Source organism: Haemaphysalis longicornis, unplaced genomic scaffold (genome assembly GCF_048455015.1).
Source record: "Haemaphysalis longicornis isolate Haplotype H1 unplaced genomic scaffold, Haemaphysalis longicornis Haplotype H1 scaffold_9, whole genome shotgun sequence".
NCBI lineage: Eukaryota > Metazoa > Arthropoda > Arachnida > Ixodida > Ixodidae > Haemaphysalis > Haemaphysalis longicornis.
The window spans coordinates 50760626-50781898 of record NW_027526460.1 but is presented as its reverse complement, the minus strand read 5'-3'; the positions used below and the strand labels follow the sequence as shown (position 1 = coordinate 50781898).

The window sequence follows — 21273 nt, the reverse complement described above, 5'->3', positions numbered from 1 at the left end:
GCACCGCAGAAAAGCCGCTTGCCTATGGACTAGGAAAGACCAAAATGGGGCCCCGCTAACAAGAACGAAGACGGTTCTTTTGAGGCGTGGTAGAGAAGCGAGAAGCCGACAGAACTATGTGCGAGGAACCGGCCCCAACTTTAGATCCCAGCTGCGGAGGGCGCAAACGCATGTGCCACCGCGCGACCGGCCTGTTCCGAAGCTTCGTTTTGTTGTTCCCGCCGAACACCGCGCTCTCCCGTCGCGTAGCTCCTTTATGCCTACGCAAAAGCCTGGGCGCGGCCAGGCAGTCAGGGAGGCAAGCAGGCTGCGCGAGCGAAGGAGCGAAGCGAAGCAGTCCGGCAAACGCGCGAGAAAGAAGGCGGGAAAGGAGGCCCGAGAAAGAGGGTCCCGTCAACTCGCGTCCTCTGGTGGAAGCGACAACAAGCGCGCGTCACGTGGTCCCCTCTCAGCCAACCGGAGCGCGTAGCTGCGTTTGAGCGCTTGTGTATGGGCGTAAGATTCGTCCGCATCCCGCAAGGCGTGCAAAACGCACAAAAAGTCGGAATCGCTCGCTCAAGCAGCCCGCGGCAGCGGACGAGCGAGGCAGCAGTGACGGCCGTGTGTTTGTAAACGGTAGTGCGCTCGGCACCGCGATGTCTCCGGCGCCGGGCAGCGGCAGTGAGCGACGGCGACTGATGTGATACCAGCGCGATGTCGACGCAGCAAAGACTGTGCGATCGGTGACCCGGTCGGCGGGCTCTCTGGCGCGCGGAGAAGCTCGGCCTCTGCGCAAGCTTCTTCGGCCACGGCGGCCGAGCCCGCTCCGCCAACATGGCGACCTTCTCCCATTGGGTCTGGGTCGTTGTTTGGACGCAGTTCGTGCTTTTCCTGACGCTTTCGGCGCCCGCGGACGGGCAGAAGATGTACTGCCCGTCCAAGTGTTCGTGCCTCGGTCCCATCTTCGACTGCAAACGGCGCGGATTGACCGAAATACCCAGGGATTTACCTTCGTGGGTTGAGATTCTGTGAGTACCGCGGCGACAAATTGTTTCGCTTTTTGCGTTCCTTCGCCGCGCATCCGGCCGCTGCACGTGCGATCAGTTCGCCCCCTTGTTACGTATTTACCAATTGCGGACGCCGTTCGGGAGAAGCTATTGTTCTCTTCGTCGTAAACGTCAGCGTAATAGATTGCACGGTCCCGTGCGTGGATCCTATTCTGTGCAGTTGTAACTCGTCGCTGTCGCGGGAATCAGTTAGCGATATTGCGCCGACTAATGTGTCACGCATACGTGGTTCGCAACTCTTATACGGATGAATATGTATCTTGGCTAAGCGATTGCGTCAACACGAAAGGGCAGCCGAGCGCGTCCGGCGGTTCTCGGAAGCTGCTGGCGGCGTCCTTCGTTAAGCCTAACGGCTCTCTCCGACGGGCTCCGGCGATAGCTTTTGCGAGTAATTAGCTCTTCGAGGCCGCATTCTTTTCCTGATTTTTCAGCACCTCGCACCCTGCGCCGTGTATCGCGCGCTACTCGTGCTGGAGGTATATCACCCACACCGTCCGCCCATGTCTAGGTTCTCAAAACAGTTTAGGCCGGTCCCGTTAGCGCAAGCAATTAGGGGCAAAGGTGACGAGCCAAGTTCGTAGCGTGATCACGTTTGTGAGCCTGTCATGAAAAATGCTAACGTCGTTTTACAACTGCAAACGCGAAGCAGAGCTTGTGACATTCCAGCGTGTTTCTTGGCGTGGTGTGGTTGTAATCGGGCGATCTACCTCCTACTGAGTACTTCCTTTGCTGAGTAGCGTTGGGCAACTGATCGGGAAATACTTTTCGCGCCGTTCGAGGTGAATTCACCACGTGTTTAAAGCGCTCTGCGCAGCAGCCGTCACTTGGCGCAGCGTTCGTCGAGGAGTCAGTCGGGCCAACAATGGAAAAAAGCAAAAGCGAAACTCGCACAGGTGTTCACTGAAGCGCGCGATGCCGGCGCAACGCAGTCTGCGATGCGTAGCTTATTGTAACCTTGATTCGCGCTCTTTACGAGTTTTGAGAAAGGGGGCGGCGGGAGGGGGGGGGGGGGTGTTTCCGTTAGAACAATATGTTCGCAGCAGTGCTGCGGTCTACCCTTTAGTTGCCACATGTCTAACCAATTTGTAGTTTATGTATGGCGGATTTTTCCCCTTTGCTGTCGTTTTTTTTTTTAGCCTTGCATGCGTGCATGTACTTTATGCGCAGGTTACCTAGTCGGTTTCATTAACCGTTGACATTTTATAAGCCTTGGCTGCTGCGAGCCGGTTGGTGTGTGTGTGTCTTTTTACTTCGTGGATATTTGTTTTTTACTGTCTGTTCGCGTTCAATCTGTCTGTCGGCCGCAAAGCTCGGAGCTTGTGTCATGTAATAGATTTCTGAGTTTCATTTCCGTTCGCGCAACTCAGGCGGCCGTGCAGTGAATGCGTAATAAAAGCCTCGCATCGGCGCTTTTTGACGTTCCAGCCGAGCTTGCGTTCGGTTTCGGTGTAGAGAAACAAAGATCCGGACGCAAATTTGGTGGAGTTACGCAACATTCCGAGCAAGTATTCTGTCGAAACTCGGACGAACTGCGTTATTGTTTTTGTTCGTTTGTTTTACGCGTTTCAGCGGATTCAGGGCTCTGATAACTCCCTTCGCTGCTTGCTTCTAATGCGGGGTCATCGGGGGAATGTCGAATGTCACCGATGTTATTCCTAACATGATGAGTTCGCATCAAATTAAGCTGTACCGTTCGTGGATAGTCAACTGTCAGGGGTAAAATAGAAGCAAACTAAAGAATTCGCTTCACTGAAATGAAATTTTTGTCGTGCTTGTAGTTATTTTCATGTGACACCTACGTGTCTCATTAGCTGTCCCAGCAAAAAATACGGAAAAATGAAAGTATTGAGCTCCATGTTTCGAGACAACCGATATCGTTTCGTCCGTACGACAGCTGCCACATCCGAAGTTTGACGTTTGGTTGACGGGAGACGTCGCCTGATGTCCAGCTTGAAATGCCACGCAGTCCGCAATCCGTGGCATGCCATGGGAACTTAGCGAAGCGACGTCCTACATTTCCAGTGCTAGTTTCTCTCGTGTAAAACCACCGCTACGCTTGATTTTATCTCCTCCTCGAAGGTTGAGCAGCTCTAAAGAAGCCAACTGTTTGTCACTGCTGCGTAATTCAGCTTCTGTGGCAACGATCTTCGCGAACGTGGTTTTAAGCTTGCTGCGAAGTTCCCATTTAACGGCTCTTCTATGGAGAGCTGGAACTATTCATAAATCTCCTCCCCCACTACCTTCTTTCCTGCTGCTTTTTCAAGGCGTTTGTGCTTCGAGCTTATATAGTTAAAACCTCATGTGACGAGGTAGTGTAATCCTGCCGCGTATGACTCACGTTTAAGAGCCTCGACGCATTCCTTGCTTCTTTTTGTCTTTTGCTTTACGAGCTCCCCTCACATTTTTTTTTATCGTCTTTCTGGGCTGCTTATTAGCGGGCAAGCGCACATGAAATATGACATCCAGTTGCGGCCAAGCGAAAATGAGAAACTGCTACCCTGGTGAGGGAAAATGAAATACAGGCGTGTATATAAATGCGCAGCTGGCGTATTCCGTTTAGCTGCAAAAAGAATAAAAAAAAAAAGAAGTAAATGAAAGCGTCGGTGCAGTGGGTCGCTCGGCTCAGTGAAGAAAGCCCTTAAAACGCGGCGGGCTGCCCGGGCATCTCTCCAAAATAGAGCCGCTTCCAAGATTTCCGTTTTTGTCCCGCTGCTATAGCGATACACGCTGGTCTGTTTATTGTTTATTCTTTTTCTTTTTTTTCGCCGCTGTTCGCAGCGATGCCGTACGATGTCCGGATATATCGAACTCGGATATATCGAATGACCGCGTACTTCGAACAAACAGTCTGTACTTCCGTCACATTTTTTTTCGTTTGTATTTGTTGTGCCCTCTTTTCATTGGAGCTGGGCTTCCGGGGGTACAAGACTTTTTGTGACAATGTATGGATGGTGTAATGGAGTGGTTCTACTGTCTAGAGCAGGAGTTTGCAACCTTTGGTGGTGGAGGTCCGGACTGGAGGGGGGGGGGGGGGGGGGGTTGCAGGCGCAGAGAAGAAATTCATTGAATTGACAATAATATTTCACTATAATTGTCTTGCAAAGTGGGAAGATGGGGTACAGTGCCAACTGGAAGCGATCAACTCTGTTCTTGTCTCCCGTGTATTCCCATTTGAGGTCAAAGCTGGCGTCTCGGCCTTCATATAGAAAGTGACAGGGGGAGGGTGGGGGTTCAGACGACGTGCTGGGGGCCGCATAATACTGCCCCGCGGACCGCAGGTTGCCGACCCATGGTCTAGAGGAAAGACTTCTAACCCTAAAAGATCATTTCAAAGTGCGAATAGAGTGACAAACTACATTGGGCAGGTAAAAGTTAGGGCCAGTCGAGTTATTAGAAATTCGTTTTAATTCCAATAGGCGACTTAGGAATAGCTGCTGGGCATATATTATCGTCTACAGTGAAAACGCCAGCCAAGGCTACCAGAGGTTCGCTCAAAATGCTGCAGTTGGACTCCCTTATTACGGTGATACAAGATGTTTCTCGTTGGACCCTCAAACGTCCAGTGCCACGAACTAAATAAGACTTGCATCGCATGAAGCTCGAATGACTGAGCGACGCTTATTATGCAGATGGTTTCGAGATTGGTCGAGTGTAGACTGACAAGTGGGGACGTTTTTCGGAAGTGCCGAGCGAGCGTATGAGATCGATTGAGCCGCAAAGAGGAAGGCAAGCAACCAGCATCGGAGGCTGAGTGGAGGGGAATCAGCTCGAGATTTAACGAATACAGTTGAAGCTCGTTATAGCGAACACTTGCGTAGCGAATTATCGGCTATAGCCAACTAAATACGAACTCTGGTTGGTCGCGCTTCATTTCAGTGACACTTATTCTGTTTATAACGAAACCGATACCGTAAGAGCCGTGCGCGATATCGGCTATAACGAAGAAATATTTGTTTCGCACGTGGCTCAAAACTGGAAAGCTAGCATAAAAAAGCAAAGCCAAAGAAATTGAAAGAATAAGAACGTAGGCCTGTCTTGCGAAACGATTTTTGCTGTTGTAATTTAACGTTTTCATGTACCGGTCTATTTAGTTTGAAATTCCACAAGGAGACGGGTAAGCATTACTTCGTTTATAGTGGCTTCGAAGCGTAGAAAGATGCGTTTCTGTTTGTAGGATCTTCTCGCGAGCCAGATTGCCGATTTGTTAATGTAGATTTTTACGTTTGCTGTTACAACGAATATCGGATATAACAAACAAATTCGTGCCCCGATCCGACTTCGTTGTAGCGAGGTTCGACATTATAGAAGACAGGAAATTTGTCTTGTCTTGTGTTCTGCATTCGTCAAACTTCGAGCTGCTTTCTATCCAAATATCTGTTTATAAAGAAATCGCTTCCTTCAAGGTTTCATGGCTCTTCACTGCAGTGCACTGAAAACAAATCATCGCTTTTAACGAAGTTTCGCTTATAACGAAGCCATTGTCCCGTTCCGATTATTTCGTCACTGTGCGGGTTTTCTCTGTGTGCAACTCTCACAGATGAGAGCCATTCGGCTAAATGGCTTTTCCGCCGTGCGAGACTATGTACTTTGTCAGGAGACATCGCAGGTGGCGCTGTGTCTGCGTGTCCCCGTTGTAGCGCGTTTGCACACTCGTACTACGCCTGCTCCGGTCGCCCCAGGCGTGGCGCGCTGCGGGCGAGTTAGACGTCCCAAGACGACGACCATGGCCCCGCAGTGGTATCGCGTACACGTTCTACTTACACTTATTGGGTCGTGTATACACGGCTGCCGTGAGTGAATCACATCAGTCGCTGCGCTATACAACTCTCCTTACCCGCGCCATGCGGCGCTGCGCGCGCGTTTTTTAAAGTTGAACTTTTTTTTTTTTTGAAGGTGAGGTAAGGGTACAGCGCCGTTACTATAACCGGCACTGTGCAGCACTACTCCGTTACAAAGGGGAAACCGCGAAGCATCACCATCATTTAAGCCACATGTTTGCCACATAGCAAAGTGGCACTCAAGACGCGTCAGCATGTCGCATCATCATCATCATTTGATTTGATTGATTGTAGGGTTTCACTCGCCGACGCAACGCGGGCAATCGAGGCGCGCCGTAGTGGAGGGCTCCGCATTAATTTTGACCACCTGGGGATCTTTAACGCGCGCGCCGAAATCTCGTACACACGGCCGTTTTTGCTTTTCGCCTCCATCAGAAAAGCGGCCGTCACGGCCGGGAATCAAACTCGCGTCCTCGCGCTCAGCAGCACAGCGCCTTAACCACTGAGCCACCGCGGCGGGTTCACCATCATCATCATCCCGTTGACGTCTCTGCCGGACGAAGGAATCTCCCATGTTCCTTCAGCCGTTATTCTTTACCTCGAAATTGTGGTATTTCATCCCTCCACTGGTCTCCCCCTGTTTCTAGTCCCGACCTCTCGGCGCAGCCACTCTGTTACCTGACGGTGGTCCACCAGTGGTTATTAACTGTCCGTATTACACACGTCCTGTCGAAGTCCACTTCTTCCCCTGTCTTTCACTCCCTGGTATGAGATGCTGCTTTACGGTCCCTAAGCGCTACTCCTCCCGCGTACACGCCGGTTTGGTTATTCTAATCTACGCTAATTATATGTGAACCGCGTTTGCATTAACGACGCATTATATACGATGTGCAGGCGCGTGTTGTGTACAGTGTGCCACCGCTGCGTGCTTGCCAAGGCCGCGTACGCAGCACGGCGGTCGTCGTGGCCCGAGGGGAACTGGGATGGAATCGGCCCTTGCCAAGGTTGCCCAAGGCCCCCTGTCGCCCTCCTCAACTGTGTCGCTGCTGTCTTGGCGCGCGCGTTTTATTGGCACCGGCCGGAGAAGGGTCGAGGGCTCGCGTTTTGTTTCAGCCTCGGCGCCGGCGCTTTATTTAGCTAGCTTTATCCTGGCACATACCCCCTCCTCCTGCTTCTGCTTCTTCATCGCCGCCTCCCGTGCACTGCCGAGCGAAGGTCGCGCGTAAAAGCAAGAGAAGCGGAGGGAAAGGCGCCAGAATCGTGACTGCGGGGTGGACGCGAGCTGCGCGTGTGTGTCCAAGAACAAACGCGTCGTCTTGTGATAGTCTCATTACCAACCGCCACGATTCTGAGAAAAATAAAAAAACGTAAGTGCACCGTCACTCGCGACGGCGGTGGGAACTGAGCGCAGCGTTTCTTTCTTTTTTCTTTTTTAAATGCCTCGCCGATGGCGTTCGATTTCGCGCCAAAACGCGATGCGGGTAAGCTAACTTTACGTAATTGGTTTCACGAAACGATGACGATAATGATGATGATAAGTGCTGGCACATCAGGCGCCTCAAGAAAAACACTTGCGGTGGTCGAAACCGGCGAACCTGGGCCTTGTGAAGCTGACGTCCATCCGACTGCGTCATTCCGACACAGTCAAAGCTTCGCCTTTAACCTTAAGAAAGGAGCTTTGATTAACTTTTTAATGACGTGCTTGCATCGTTATTCTCCCGTTGCACGTGGCTGGGGACGCCGTTGCTACTGCGAGGAGCTGGGTTATTCTCCCAGCGTAGTAAATGCAACTCTACGGGGATTGCTGCAACCCTATATATGGACCACTGGGGAAGAATAGTGTGTGTGTGTGGGGGGGGGTTCAAGGTGCGAAATAACGGCAAATTAACACGCAGACGCGCACGCAGTGTGGTGGTGCAGTCTTCAGTCAACACTAACGGTGATTTAAACAAAGCAGCTTGCACCGTTGTGTTAGGAATTAGATTTGTAAACCTTCCTATTCGTGGTTTACATTTACTTGCGTTAGAGCACTACACGGTCACCTTAAGGATGTTCCCGCCGAAATCGTTCCTGCGCGTTGCCTTCTGCACAGGCCCGATCCGTCCAGGGCCCTAACCAGCGCTCAGCTTCTAAGACAGGGTGACTTTTCAATGCCTTGGGTCCGTTCCGTGAAGACATTTTTGCCGTCTCATTGTCACCATTCTAGAAGAAGGGATGCGTTGCTCTGAGACCTGCGAAGGCTTACAAAACTTTTTTCGGGGTACAGCAGGCTTGCCAAAGCTGATATATATATATATATATATATTGGAGGGGGAGGGTGTCGCTAGACCTCTTATGGCTAAGACAACCTCGCGGCGTGCTGTTTGGCCCAACAACCGTGTTACTCCTATCGATCAAGTCCCGCCGGGCAGGTGTACACAGCAACCCTCAGTGCCGCCGAGTTCCCACGCCGTGTAGTTAATAACCGCGCCCGCTCCCCGTATATATTGTAACGTGCCAGGAATATAACAGCTCGCGTTACCGCGTGGCCCGTTTCGTTACAAAACTGGTTTCCTGCCGCCGGGAATGACACGCACACGCGCTGCCCGTGACGAGCGGCGTCGCCGCTCCGGTACTGCGAACGAAGCAGCCAGGCTCTCCTCAACAGTCAGTCGGCTGGCTGCCTGTTGCTATATCGGCGGCTTGCACCTGCGTCGGCCTCTTGCCACACCGGGGCCGGCTTAGCGTTGTCTACCGGCCTCCGCTGCTGAGTCGGCGGCTCGCTGTTTTAACGAGCGGACGAGCTTTGCGCAAGCGCCGCTGCTGCTCGCTTGCATAAGGTCCCCCTCTCTCCGCTGCCCACCGAAGAGGAGGCACGCACTAATCTTGCGGTCGAAACAAAAATAAAATCACAAAGTACACGGCGCGTTGAGCGAACAGGCCGAGTAATCGACGGGCCGCGTAGTACTGCTCCAGCTGGCTGCGTGCAGCGGGAGTGAACCTGTTCGATTTGAAACGGAGCGGCCCGACGGTCGGTCGGTGGGCGTGGTTATATTCGCGGAATCGCGGTAAATATGTATACGCGAGAGAGCATCGGGCGCCGAGGTTGCGATTGTTGCCGGCCGGAGAGCCTTGAATTGGGACCACGTTGGCGCGTGCGCGCGGGTTCTCTTTCTCTCAAGGACGGAAACTCTTGCGAGTTGGATAAACAATGCGAAGAAGTGGCGGGAAAGGAATTTTTGGAAAGTAGCGGTCCGGTGGGGGGCAGAGCCGGCCGTCCGAGTGGTCTCATCATCCGCAGCTCCAGTTTTGTTCCATAATCATCATCATCTTAATTAGGTCCAATGCATGACGAAGGCATCTCCCGTTGACCTCCAACCGTTCCTGTCTTGCGCTGTTGGAGTCCATTCTTTGCCCCCGAATTTCCTCATTACGTTAACTCAAGTGCTCACTACTGACCTGGCTTTGTCTTCCTCGCATTTTTATTTTACGCTCCGCGTTAAGCTGGACGACTGTGTTTTGTCGTGGGAGCGAGAGATGCAAGAGGGATGAAGCTATTTAACGAAAACCTTGAGACGTCAGCCCTGTTAGCGGCAGGGCCTGTTGTGGCTATGGCGAGACGAAAAAGGTAGGCGTCGAAGATCGCAGGGAACCGCTTCTGCCCATGCGAAATCAAACATACATTAAACCCTTAGTATCACGAGGTCCTCGAGCTCCGTTATAGGCGACGCTCCGTTATAAGTGGGTAAGAAGTGCTCTCTGTACACTGAATTGGGGGCCCATGAAACACCTCGAACAAAGCGATTTCGTCCGAACCGGGGTTAGCAGTACTTACTGTATGCCGTAGTGACCCACTCCGTGCGTGGTTATCCGCGACAAGCTGTCCTAAAAGAGTGAACTCTGGAAAGTTCATCAAGCCGAGCGGCAGAGAAGGTTAATATTCGGGTGTGGGGTAGGGGGTGGGGTGATGTAGTAGTAGTGGCATTTGTAATATGGAACAAGCGGACCCGTTGTCGACGTAGGGTGAATGGGTGATTAGGAACGGGGGCGGGGATCAATTCAGGCAAAAGAATACGAGTTGCGAACAAGAAAGTTCTCCAATGGCACTGATTCTTCTTCTTTTTTTTTTTTTTTTTCACTTTTCGTTTGGTCTTGAATCTTGGTTCGTAATGCGAACAAAAGGGTCCTGTGGGTCTAGTGCATAGCGTGCTGTTGTTTGTACTACGCTGCCGGGGAAGGCGTCACACGAGGCAGCGGCGCCGTGGCTGCAACAGGTCGTTCTTGAGTAGTAGTCCTGGTTGAGGGAGGGGGCGCAAGGCCGTTGCGCAACGCTCTCTCCATCCGCGCGTGCCCTTGTGGCCTCCGCTTCTGGGCGTTGCCTCCTCCTCGCGACCGCCGCTGGCCCCACGGGTCAGGAGCGCTGGCCTGTGCGTGCTTTTTAATAGGCGCGTAGCTGGGCAGCAGCAGCAGCCTTGGGATATCCTCTCGCATGCCAGCTTATTGTGGAAAGCGGCGTTGGTGACGCTTTGTAGCGCCAAACGCGTTTTTATTTCGTACTTTCTTTCTTTTTTTTTTTTTTTTGAGGTATGCGTGCATGGTTGAACATGCTCGTTAGAGTGAGCGTCATTGACGCTTGTGCGTCTCTCGCATTTAGATATGCCTTGCCTACATCGTATTCTGCGTGCTACCGACATAGCGTATTTTGCATTCAGTTTGCGCGCTTTTCACATGATTTCCCGAGGAATAGAAACGGTGGATGGGCGATTTTTTTCTTTTTTGCGTGAGATTCGTGCATTAATTTACGTCCAACTTCGTCGGAGGGACATGTTTTCTCGTAGTACCGTAATAAGTTGACCTATTTCAGTGAAAGGTGACTGGGGTGATTGAGTGCGTGTACAGGCTGGCTAAGTCGGTATATGCTCGAAGCGTGGCAATATGATAGCTCTCTTAAGATAGTCCTGGCCCGCTACTCGGTAGGGGCTGCGACGCTCGGTCTCACCAATGGGCGTTGTGTTCTGTTTTGATTTACAAATCGCCTCACCCGACCACTGAGCGGAGGCATGTCGAATTAGGTGGCCTATGATATGAGGGCGCTTTAATTCGGGCTGTTACGGCAGGTGGTGGGAAAGTCAAAGTGTGAGCTTGGCCGATTAACTCCCCGAGGATATCGTGTTTTTCAGCTTCGCTGGTCGCTGCGCTCGATGTACTGCGCGACCTATTTGCTACCCAGCGCAGCAGCATCTCGACGGAGTTGCCGTTTGAAAAAAACGCGCGCGATTCCGCCGAGGGCGTGAGCGTAGTACAGGCAGTTGCCGCCTACGTGTCGCGAGTGCCCCGTTTCCGTCTTCCATTCTCTCCGTTTTCGTGTCTTGGCTGCCCTTTCGTGGGAAGCGCGCGACGACGACGCCTTCCTCGTAGTTTTCCGGGCTCCCACTTCGCGCATGCGACGAGGAACACCAAATACCGTGGTCGCTGGTATCGTGCACATGTAGTACGCGTGCCCCCTCCTCCTCCGCGGCCTCTTTGTTTACTATGCACGCGCGCCGGCGCAACAACGCCGCTAATCGAGGCGGACTCCGTTATGCCGCGCGTGCGGAGTGGGATTCGAGTCACGACCGCCGCCGGAGCGGGTTGCTACTGTCACGTGTTACTAAGGTATACCGAGCGGCGGGAGTGTGGTTTCCTTGTGCACTGGTGGTGACAATGGGCGCAGTGTGGTAGCGTACGTACGTAGAACGACCATGTCATTTGGGCTGCCACCCGGATTAGTTTCCTGCTGTTCGTGCCTCCTCCCGAGAAAAAAAGGTCGTGGTGTATGCTCCGTATGTAAACAGTAAAGCGACAGTTTTAACGAAATGGCCTTGTTAGAAATTTCGCTTTATTTAAATTGTTTTATTGTCCCCGCTGTATAGTGAATTGAGAGCAAATAATCTCCGCTTACAACGACGCACTGTTTAGGACGAAGTCACGTTCGTTTACCGAGGGCTTCGTTATAATGATATATGTACGAGAGAGAGAAAGAGAGCACTACTTGCACGACAGTATTTCATGCCGGTTCGCCGAACATTGTGGGATCCTCATCTGTTGACGGCTGTGAGTAAGGTTTTAAAAGCGGGTAATTCTTCCGAGCCAAAAAATGTTTCCCGTTGAGTATACGCGACGCGTGATGCCGATATCTGGAGCACCGTTTTTCTTTTTTTTCTTTCTTTTTCCAGTGGCTCGTTTACGGGCGAAAAACCGATTTGTTTTTGAAACAATGATAGCGACCTTTCGCATTGTCCGCGGTAGAGGTTCTCAGCGGAGCGCACAGGACGGCGGAAACTGTGCGTGTGAACCCGCGTTATTAGCGGAACGGGAAGAACGAGTCACCGCCGCCGCCGCGCAGAATTTATGAATCCATATGTGCGTGCATGCGCGTGTAGAAACGAGACATGCTAATGATTTCCCTCACACGGACCGCGCTTTTTTTTTTTTTCCCCGTCCGTAACGAGGTAGCTTGTCACTTCGGCAATGAGCTCGGCTATGGAGACGTATGCGTCTCTCACGGGGAAAACACTTATCATACGCGAATACAAGACAGGTCCGCGGTGTTCCTGGAGAATGCGTTCACTTCCAGGACGTGTTTTCGTGGTGCAGTTTGTTGTCCAGGCGCGCGGTTCTCTTTTAGATTGGGTCATTAACATGAATATCGCGAGGTTGTTTCCATGGAGCCTGTGCGTGCGACAACCAGCTACATACTTTATTCTTTTTAAGCGAATTTTTTCCCCATTGTTCTTTTATCTGTGTGAGCACAGTTCATGAGTGATGTGGTCGCACAGATGAAAGAATAAGAGGAGGATTATAACACTGCCGACGCTGTAGCTGTAGTTGCGTACAAAGCCACGCAGCCTATCAGCTGTGGTAAGCAAAGCTGCGCACGTGTGCAAGGCGGGAAGCAGCTGTCGTGATTGCAGATTGGCCCTGCTCTGCGTGCTTTCTTGAGTCTCGAAGTGTGCGTTTCGTTTAGAGGCGCCCCGGCTTTTAAATCGTTTATCAGTGGGCGTTAATGTACGTTCACTGTGGACGTCACTGTGGGACGCAGTCGCCGTCGTCGTCGCCGCCGTTGTCCGCGTTCTTGTCCACTTTCGTGCAGCACCCTATTTCCGCCTCCTGTTCGAATCTGTCAGGAAGCAAATTGTTAACCCGTTTTGTCCATTCGTTCCATCCGTCGTCCACTCCGCCCACTTCATTTGTGTCATTTGTGAGAGAGCCGCGGTTCGGCCATGTTGGAATCTGTGCATGGCTGGGAACAACGCACACGACACGAACATATGTTGTAGGCTTGTACTCCGTACGTATATACCGGCCTCCGTCAGGAGCTCCCAACATCCGTCTTATGTGCGCTGTTTCCGTCTATTTATTTGCCCTATAATTCAAACTAAAATGGTCTCTGCGCGATTTCATTCCATGCTGCTAATGGACGCGGCGTCTTTCATTAAACATGGAGGTCACCTTAGGACCGTTAGCCTGAGTAGCTCAGCGGTACCGTCGCAGTTACTTTTTTTTCCTTCCTCAACGCCAGCATCCCGATCGGCCGGCAGCCGCCGCCTCGGTGCTGGTTTATTACGGGCTGCTTGCTGTCTTGTGGCGCGTGCTTGTAAAGCACGTCCGCGTAGAGGTGGGTTGGTGCGTGCCACGCCGAGACCCGGTTCCCTTCCCCCGTCGGCGTGGCGTCCCCCTCTCCCGCTGGAGGCCGCGTCCTTGCCCGAGGCGAGGTAGCAGCAGCGCGTTTTGAGACGCGGAATGCCACTGCTTCCCCCGTTGTTTGACTCGCGTCTCGTTGTCGCCAAAGCCGCTCGCTCACTCGATCGGCGACACGCCGCTCGGCCGGGCGCGGAGCGAGCGGTTACACAAAAGAGGGCTGTAGGAGTCGCCTTCTAACTGTCGCCGTTATTTTTTGGGAGCGCCAAGGTCGAATGTCCGCGCCACCTGACATGCCTCCGGGGTGTGATCGGTGCTGGGGACAGTTGATCGGAATATGATTAGAGAAACGAAATAATGTGGGGTGCACGCATGAGACACCTGTCATGGGAGCGCCCGCATTGTTGAGTGAGGCACCTTGACTGCGTGCCCCGCGAAAGGTGTGTACTGGAGTGTATTGTTCGCACTACTTGCCCGTTGTGATTTAGCCGCTGCGAAGTGGTTTCGTGTACGCGTTCGCAGTTACGGCGTCGCTACCCAACTCCTAACTTTAGGCTAACGCCCAGCAACCTGCAACAACAAAAAGAAACTTTGTCCTTTGCACCACCGCCTTACCTTTCTTTGGTCGCCCTGCATTCAAGACCTCCCCACGATGCTTGATTGATTGATTGGTAATAGTATCCCCTTTATATCTCGGTGATCACGCCTGTCATCGCGCAAAGGAATGTAAAGTATTTGTTGGACTGCTCTTTTAGTTTTAGCACTGCTATTGACGACACGCTCAAATAAAATTTTGTCCGTTAGGGGTGGTAGCTGTCCTACGCTGTATTCCTCTCTGCTTTTTCCCCCACCAGCATTCCAATCCTTTTTAGTCGCGTCTACAGTTTTGTAGTTATCTTTCTGTTCATTACTTTTGAAACATGTAAGAAGCCAGCTGCCCCCCCCCCCCCCCTCTCTCTCGTTAGTTATCTCTCTCATCTCTCCTGTATGTTTCCCTTCACCTCTCCTTGCCAATTGCGGCGGCACGCAGCGCTAATGAGCTCGCGTCACGCGTTTTTCTCGTAAGGGGAAATACGTGTCGTAACGGCCATGGCAGGTGTCCAACCGACCGCCCGGCCTCCGGTTTCCGCATTTCTTCTCTTTCGCCGATGAGGCGATCGGACAGGCGAGAGCGTACGCGCGTGCGTTACTAATGGGCGCACCAAGCGAAAACAAGCAAGTAAAAAAGACTCCGCTCACCTCGCCGTATGGTATATCATCGTCGTTTTTACTCGACCCTTCCCGGCATTGGGAATCTGGTCGTTGGTTCGTCTCCCGCCTTTATATTATACGCTGCGCTCGCATACTAGCGAGTTGTGGTTGACGATGGCGTCGCGTGTTTCGATAATTAAAAGCGAACGACCGCTGGCGCTTATCAGGTATGTCAGGAGGTACGCCAAGACGGCGTCGAATGGCTGTGGTTGTCCCCGCGTTTGGCAGCCGGGTTTGAATTGTGTTGATATTTCCCGCGGCGCCGCTCAGCAAATGAGGTGCGTTTCCTTGACCCTTCCCGGAGAGGAAGCCTTGCAGCGCGATAACCTTTTGGCGTCGCGCCTGACGGAGGAGCTCTTTCCTCTCGGTGGCGCGCTTTCATTTCACTTATCTTTCGCGCTTACTCGGACCGCCTCCCTTCCTACGTGCATTCTTCGCACGTCGTCTCTACGCGACGCATACGTTATACAGCGTTCTTTGTACGTCATTTATTTGCCTCTCTGAATGAAGAGTCTTTGAAATGTCAAGCGTAAGATGCGAAGGAACCAAAAAAAAAATCGTCTTGAGCGCGCAGATTCAAAGTGGAGGAAGGAGATGAAACTCTCGCCAAGGTTTCCAGCTTTGCGGCAACAAGTTCGCGACGCGGAAGTTCCTGGTCGACGCTGTGAATGCGTGCCGCGTGGCGGCTGAATTGGATGACGTGTACATCCTTGCATAGCTGCGGCTGAAATGCCCGCGCCGTTCAGGTGGCTGGTAAACGCTGCGAGAAGAGACGAAAGGGGAGGAAATTAAAAGACTGGCAAGCGTTTCTACGTGTGCACCTGGAAGGAATTAAAAGAGCTCCGTCGTGCGTGATTCGTCCACTCCATGTGGGCAGATATATGTAGGGTTAGGTGTTCCTGAAATAAGTTGGGCTCTCTCTTGGTACTGTGGTCGCGTACAAATGACATTCCGCTTTAGTTGCTGTAGGCATTCATTTCTATGTGGACTCGACGAGGAAAGCAGTGTGTAACGCTTGTTGTGTAGCGCTTACGCCACATAAAAAGATGCTGTTAATGAAAGGCCCTTTGGCCTCCATGTTTTCATACAAGATCTCCCTTATATTGCCCGTGGAAACGTCTTTCTAGCAATGCATTCGTGCTTAGTAGTGGAGCCGACTTGAAAAGAATCTGTGTATAGCGCGTTGTAGATATAAATGGGGTCCTATGAAAGATATTTAATAAACACCATATATAAGGCCTTCATATATTTATTCAAGAGCGCCTATATTGTCCCTAAAAACAGGTTCCGAGTAAAGCCTACTTTAAAGAAGCCTTGGTTTGCGCATTTATCCGAAAATGCGCGCTTGTGAGTTTCTGTATCTTTGTTATTTACTTCTCATAAGCCTCGCGCCGTTTATACGAAAAGGAATTGCCCAGGTCTTCCGGCGCCCCCTACCCCTTTCAATTGTTTTTTTCACCCAGTAGCGCGCACATTCTACTCCCGGGAACCCGACGGGAACTGTGATATCATCGGTGGCGTTTTCCAGGCGCTGCGTATACGAACGGAGCTGAGTGTATATCCAAATCACGCGGGGTAATTTTTTCATCTCGTTGTTTTCCTTTTCCCGCCAACGTTTGCGATTTATACGTGTAGATTGCTTGTCTCTCCCGGATGCTTACCACGAGGCGTACCCGCGGGATTAGGCGATTTTTATTGTCCACTTATGCAAGTGCGGCGGTCTCATTGGCTGTAGCCGAACCCTAGTAACCGCATCCGTCGCCCGAGGGCATTTGGCGCTCGGGACGACGGTGTTATCGCGTTTCAAGCGGTGTGTGATAGGCATCTGCGTGAAATATCTGTTTTGTCTAAAGTTCGCCCTTCCCTTTTCTTGCCTATAGTGGCCTTCTCAACGCGACACTCCTAATTTCCTTGGAAACGGAGACGTGTATTCATAGCACGAAGTACCCGCCATGCACCTCGCCCCGTGTGTAGGCATTTTGCTTCGTCTTCCAAATGTTTAGTAACGTCCCTTATATGGGTGCTTTTCTGACGGGCTGTGTCTTATGTGAGACTCCCTACCTCCTCCTCCCCATCATCTCTCTCTCCACATATACCAGCACGAACTTCCTAAATGCAGCAAGTAGCTTAGCTGGCGTGGCCCTCGGTGGTTATTGCTAACCGCATGTGTATCCTGTGTAATGAAAATGAGGTTGGGTGGCAAGGGTTTCGAAATACAAACATTCATTGATGAGACTAAGAGACGCAGCGCGAGAAATTTCCTTTCTTTGTTGTAAGCACTGTGTTCTGTAGTTTCTACACTTGCATTGAAAGGCTTAATGTCGTCTTTTCTGTTGTCTGGTGCGCTTCATCTATCGCTGTGAGGCGAAGGCCATCTAAGGACGTGCAACGCTCTTCTTGGTCGCCTGTCTCCCATGCACGATAAGCTAACGAGCACGTCGTTAAATTACAAGCTAGTTTAGTCTACAGACGAGGTAGTTTCGCATTTCGCCCCCATCCTAGCTCATCTTTCTTGCGTGCACCGTTCGCTCCCAGCCGAGAGGTTACCCCGTACAGGAGAGTGTACGTCGGGATCACTTGCTGAGAGATTGGCCAACTTCCTGCGCAGACGAGGCGAGTGTAAACAAGGCTGCAGTCTTGCGTATGCGTTGCGTACATAGTATCTCGCCTTTGTAGACACTGCAGACAGCTTTCGGCTGCTATCGGGAGCTAACAAGGCGTATAGCGAATGGCGCAGCCGGCGTGAGCGGTTAGGGGTGGCGTATCAAGCCGGAAGAAGCACCCTTTGCCACGTCTTCCTACTCCGCTCTCAAGGACCGCGCTGCTCATAGATAGGGTATACCTGTCGCGCGCCCTTCTTCGCTGTATACGCTGCTCTAGTTTGCCGTGCGCCGCTAGCAGTGCGCTGTACAATCTGTGGTGTGCCGATTTCTCCTTATCTCTCTCTCTCTTTCTCTCTGCACGTGTTCGCCTTGTCGTGGCCTTGGGCTTTTCGGTCGCTTGGGGCGTGCTTCGAGCGGTGCAACACGCGATGCGAGAAAACCCATTGGCTTTTATTGTGGGACGCGTTTTGCATAGACACGCTTTGCCTTTTAAGCCCGTCCGTGTTCTTTCCGTCGATGCGTCATTCGGAAAGCGGAAAATGGGATTGTACGAGATCTTCTTTCGATATCATCAGCGAGCGCCTCGGTATAACGTGTTGTCGCTGTGCATACGCGGGAAATCGCTCTTGCTGGTTTTATAGCACGATGTTTCTGTTAACACTTCATTTTAGGCGTAGTCGAGATGACGAACTTGGAGGCTACGCGCGAACTGTGCGTTATAACCGGAGCTGGTGATACGTGGGCGTAAACTAGCGTAAACCACGGCTGTGCGCCCAAAACCGGCGAACGGTGGGGCGTGGGCACTATATAACCGCCGTTTTGACGTGGACCACGTCACTGGTGGTATATTCCGCAGTACCTCCCGCGCAAGCGGTAGCGTTGTTATGGATTGTTATGGTTAGTTTGTAGAAACCCGTGTGTTGGAATTGTGAAGTAGTACGTAATCATTCTTCCCAGGCGCTCATCTCCGCACGTACACCGCTGCCTTGATGGCCGCAGGACCTCGTATGACCCATTTACACCTATAGAGCGCAGCGTGTTACGGACGGAGGGAAGATTTCTCAGGGGAAGTGGCCAAAATATGCTCAGCGTAGATTAAAAAAAAAAAACACTGGTAAACTGTAGCAATCATCGGGGCAGGGAAAGCAGGAAGAAAGAGAGGACAACAAGGTCGCCCGAGAGCGACGCCACTTCCTGCGTGCAGTATTTCTGCGGCCACTAATAAACGCTTCGTCCCATTTTCGCGGCTATACACTTGACCGGCGCCGGTGTCGTGAAGCGTGCCGTCATTTAATCGCGCTCCCCCTCTGGCGCTGCTGCTGCTGCTGCTACAAAATATCGGTCGCCGTGGTAGTAGGAGAATAACAGCGGAGGAGAGGTCAAAGCAGGCGCCGGGGCTGGGTAACAACGTGAATCGGGGAGAGGGGGAGAGAGTGGTGGTTGTGGTAGCGAGCGGGCCGGTCGGTCGGCCGCCTGGGCGAAGCGAACAAAACCGACGCGCCGTAATGCGGGCTCCGAGGCGGCAGTTAGAGCGAGTTTTCCCCGCCTCACGGTCTTTTTTGTCGGCCGGAACCCCCGAAATGTGAAAAATAGGGGGGTGGGGAAGCTCCGAGCGGTTCTCCGCCGAAAAACAGCCCCCGTCTCGTTTTGTCGGCGGCGTTGGAACGGCAGAGAAGGAACTAAAAAGGAGAAGTTCGCTCTAGTGGAGGAGGAGAGAGAGAGAGAGAGAGAGAGAGAGAGAGAGAGAGAGAGAGAGAGAGAGAGAGAGAGAGAGAGAGAGAGAGAGAGAGAGAGAGAGAGAGAGAGAGAGAGAGAGAGAGAGAGAGAGAGAGAGAGAGAGAGAGGGGGGCTCGTTGCTGGTGCTTTGCTTTTGTGGGTGTTGTGAGTTCGCGACAGAGGGAGGAAGCAGGGAGGACACAGACATAGGGAAATAAGAGACAAAAGCGGAGTGAAGGCGGAGGGTGGGGGAAAACGCGTTTACGCTTCTGGCCGGCTTTCGCGGCGTTAACTGCCCTCGGGAAACTGCCCGCCGCACGTGCATGAAACTGGGGGAGCACGAAGCGCTTGGCCTCCTCTTGTTCGTCATCCTCCTCTTTTGCCTGGGAGCGAAGCAGCTGGGAGCGCTGCGTGAAACGCAGACAGTGAAGAACAGTGAACGAGTAGTGGGGAGCGGGGTCTTCTGTCGCCCCGCGTCCCCTTTGTATGCGTTATTCCTGGCATTTCATTTCGTAGTCTCTCGTGTGCGTTCTTTTGTAAGTTTGATTAGAAGCTGCTGTATACGCCACCGGGGTGTTTTCCTTTTAATTATTTTTGTCTACTTTAGTTCACGTGGTCATGTTGGGAAATAAAGCTTCGGTTTCAGCGCGGAGTTCGTCGCTACGTGGCAGACAGTCCACTCTGCTGACGCCGCTGGCCAGCGAGAAAACTGTAAACGGCGGCCTTTCCGTGTAAACCGACATTGTAACCGATGGAAGTTCTTAAAGGGTTAGCAGCGCACAAAGACGACGACACACAAGGAAGAGAAGACAGGACAAGCGCTTGTCCTGTCTTCTCTTCCTTGAGTGTCGTGTCGTCGTCTTTGTGCGCTGTTTACCCTTTATGATGCTACACCAACTAGCCCACCAATCCATCCTCGATGGAAGTTCATTTCGTACGTTGGAGCGTACGTATGCCAGCGGAAACATCGGGCTTGTTATTTGAGGCCCCCTGTTTGTTTAGAAGAGCACAAGAAAAAATGCTGTCTAATATAATATTGTGACTACGTGAGCAAGCGCACGGCAGCGTTCGCTTACGACTACTCCATCCTGTTGATGGTGCCATTCCAGGGGATCGTGTTCAATATACACTTAATTGCTACCGCTGCCCTGTATAACAATGCGCCCTTGCTGAGTGGACGCGCGATGAGGTTGTACGGTCAATAAAACGAATCGACCTGACGTGTCTGCGTAGCGAAATCACGCCGAAGTGAGCGTCGGATGCAGCAAGTCGGTCAGTCTGTCCTCTCCGATATCGAGCGAGACAAAATGCGGACGGATCAGTGATTCTCCCGGGCATGCCATCTGTCGTTCTCGGCGTGTAACGACCAGCGGCAACTTCTCGTCCGCTGGCGTTCGTATAATAGCGAAGATCAGGGAGACGATATCGGATTATTGGCCGTCGCTGATGACGCTTCTGGCGCCGTCGGCTCGGCGATTCTCTCCAGTACCACGTAAACGTGCGTGCGATCTATAACGGAGCCCATTTTCTTCGCTTCGGGTAATCAGTGCGTCTTCGTGTGTCCCGTTCCGTCTCCGCGCAAAATGACCGGGCTTCGTTTTCGATTGGGTCCACTCTGGAGAAATCATTTGGGAGCGAAGTGGCGGAGGAAAAATGGAGTCCATCCGCTGCCGCACACACTCGGCAATGGAGGCCACGCTCCGCGCGACAGGCCTTTGGAAATATAGAGCTGCTTCGAAGAGGGGGGCGCTGAAAGAGATGTCGCGTTTGCGTGGCGGCGCATTTGGTCTTCTTCACCTTCGACAAGCGCGCTTGGCAGGAAGACCGTGTTTTTTTTTTTTTTTTTTGCTTTTTTTGTAGTCCTTTGCTTGCTTCGCAACGGGTGGGGAAGGGGGTTGGGCAACCGTGCGAAGTCGCGCGCACCAGATGAGCTCGTTACTCTTCTCGAAATACCACCGCTGACACATCGTTCCAGGGCGACACGGAGGGAGTGGGACGGACATATTTAAACCTCGCAGCGGCGAACATAATCACGCGCGCGCACCTTTCTTCACACCTCTTGACCTTTCTCTTACCTTCATCGGAGAGCGTGGGAGAGCGGAGGCCGTGGTAGCTAAGGTGACACCCCCTTCCCCCATCCTGAACACAACTGAAGGCCTCTGCGCTGCGTAGGTTTCTAGGGGAGGGGGTTCGTATCAGTTGCTAGAGCTGGCTGAAACG

General features: G+C 52.2%; 1 protein-coding gene across 1 annotated transcript in view; it reads left to right on the top strand.

Annotated features, from left to right (window-relative positions):
• The first annotated feature begins 511 nt into the window (after positions 1 to 511).
• Positions 512 to 21273, top strand: part of Lbk (leucine-rich repeats and immunoglobulin-like domains protein lambik) — a 94157-nt gene continuing 73395 nt past the window's right edge. The window contains exon 1 of the mRNA XM_077683441.1: positions 512 to 1007. Within this exon, the coding sequence (XP_077539567.1) occupies positions 814 to 1007 (194 nt within the window). The 5' untranslated portion in view covers positions 512 to 813. The remainder of the gene's footprint in view (positions 1008 to 21273) is intronic.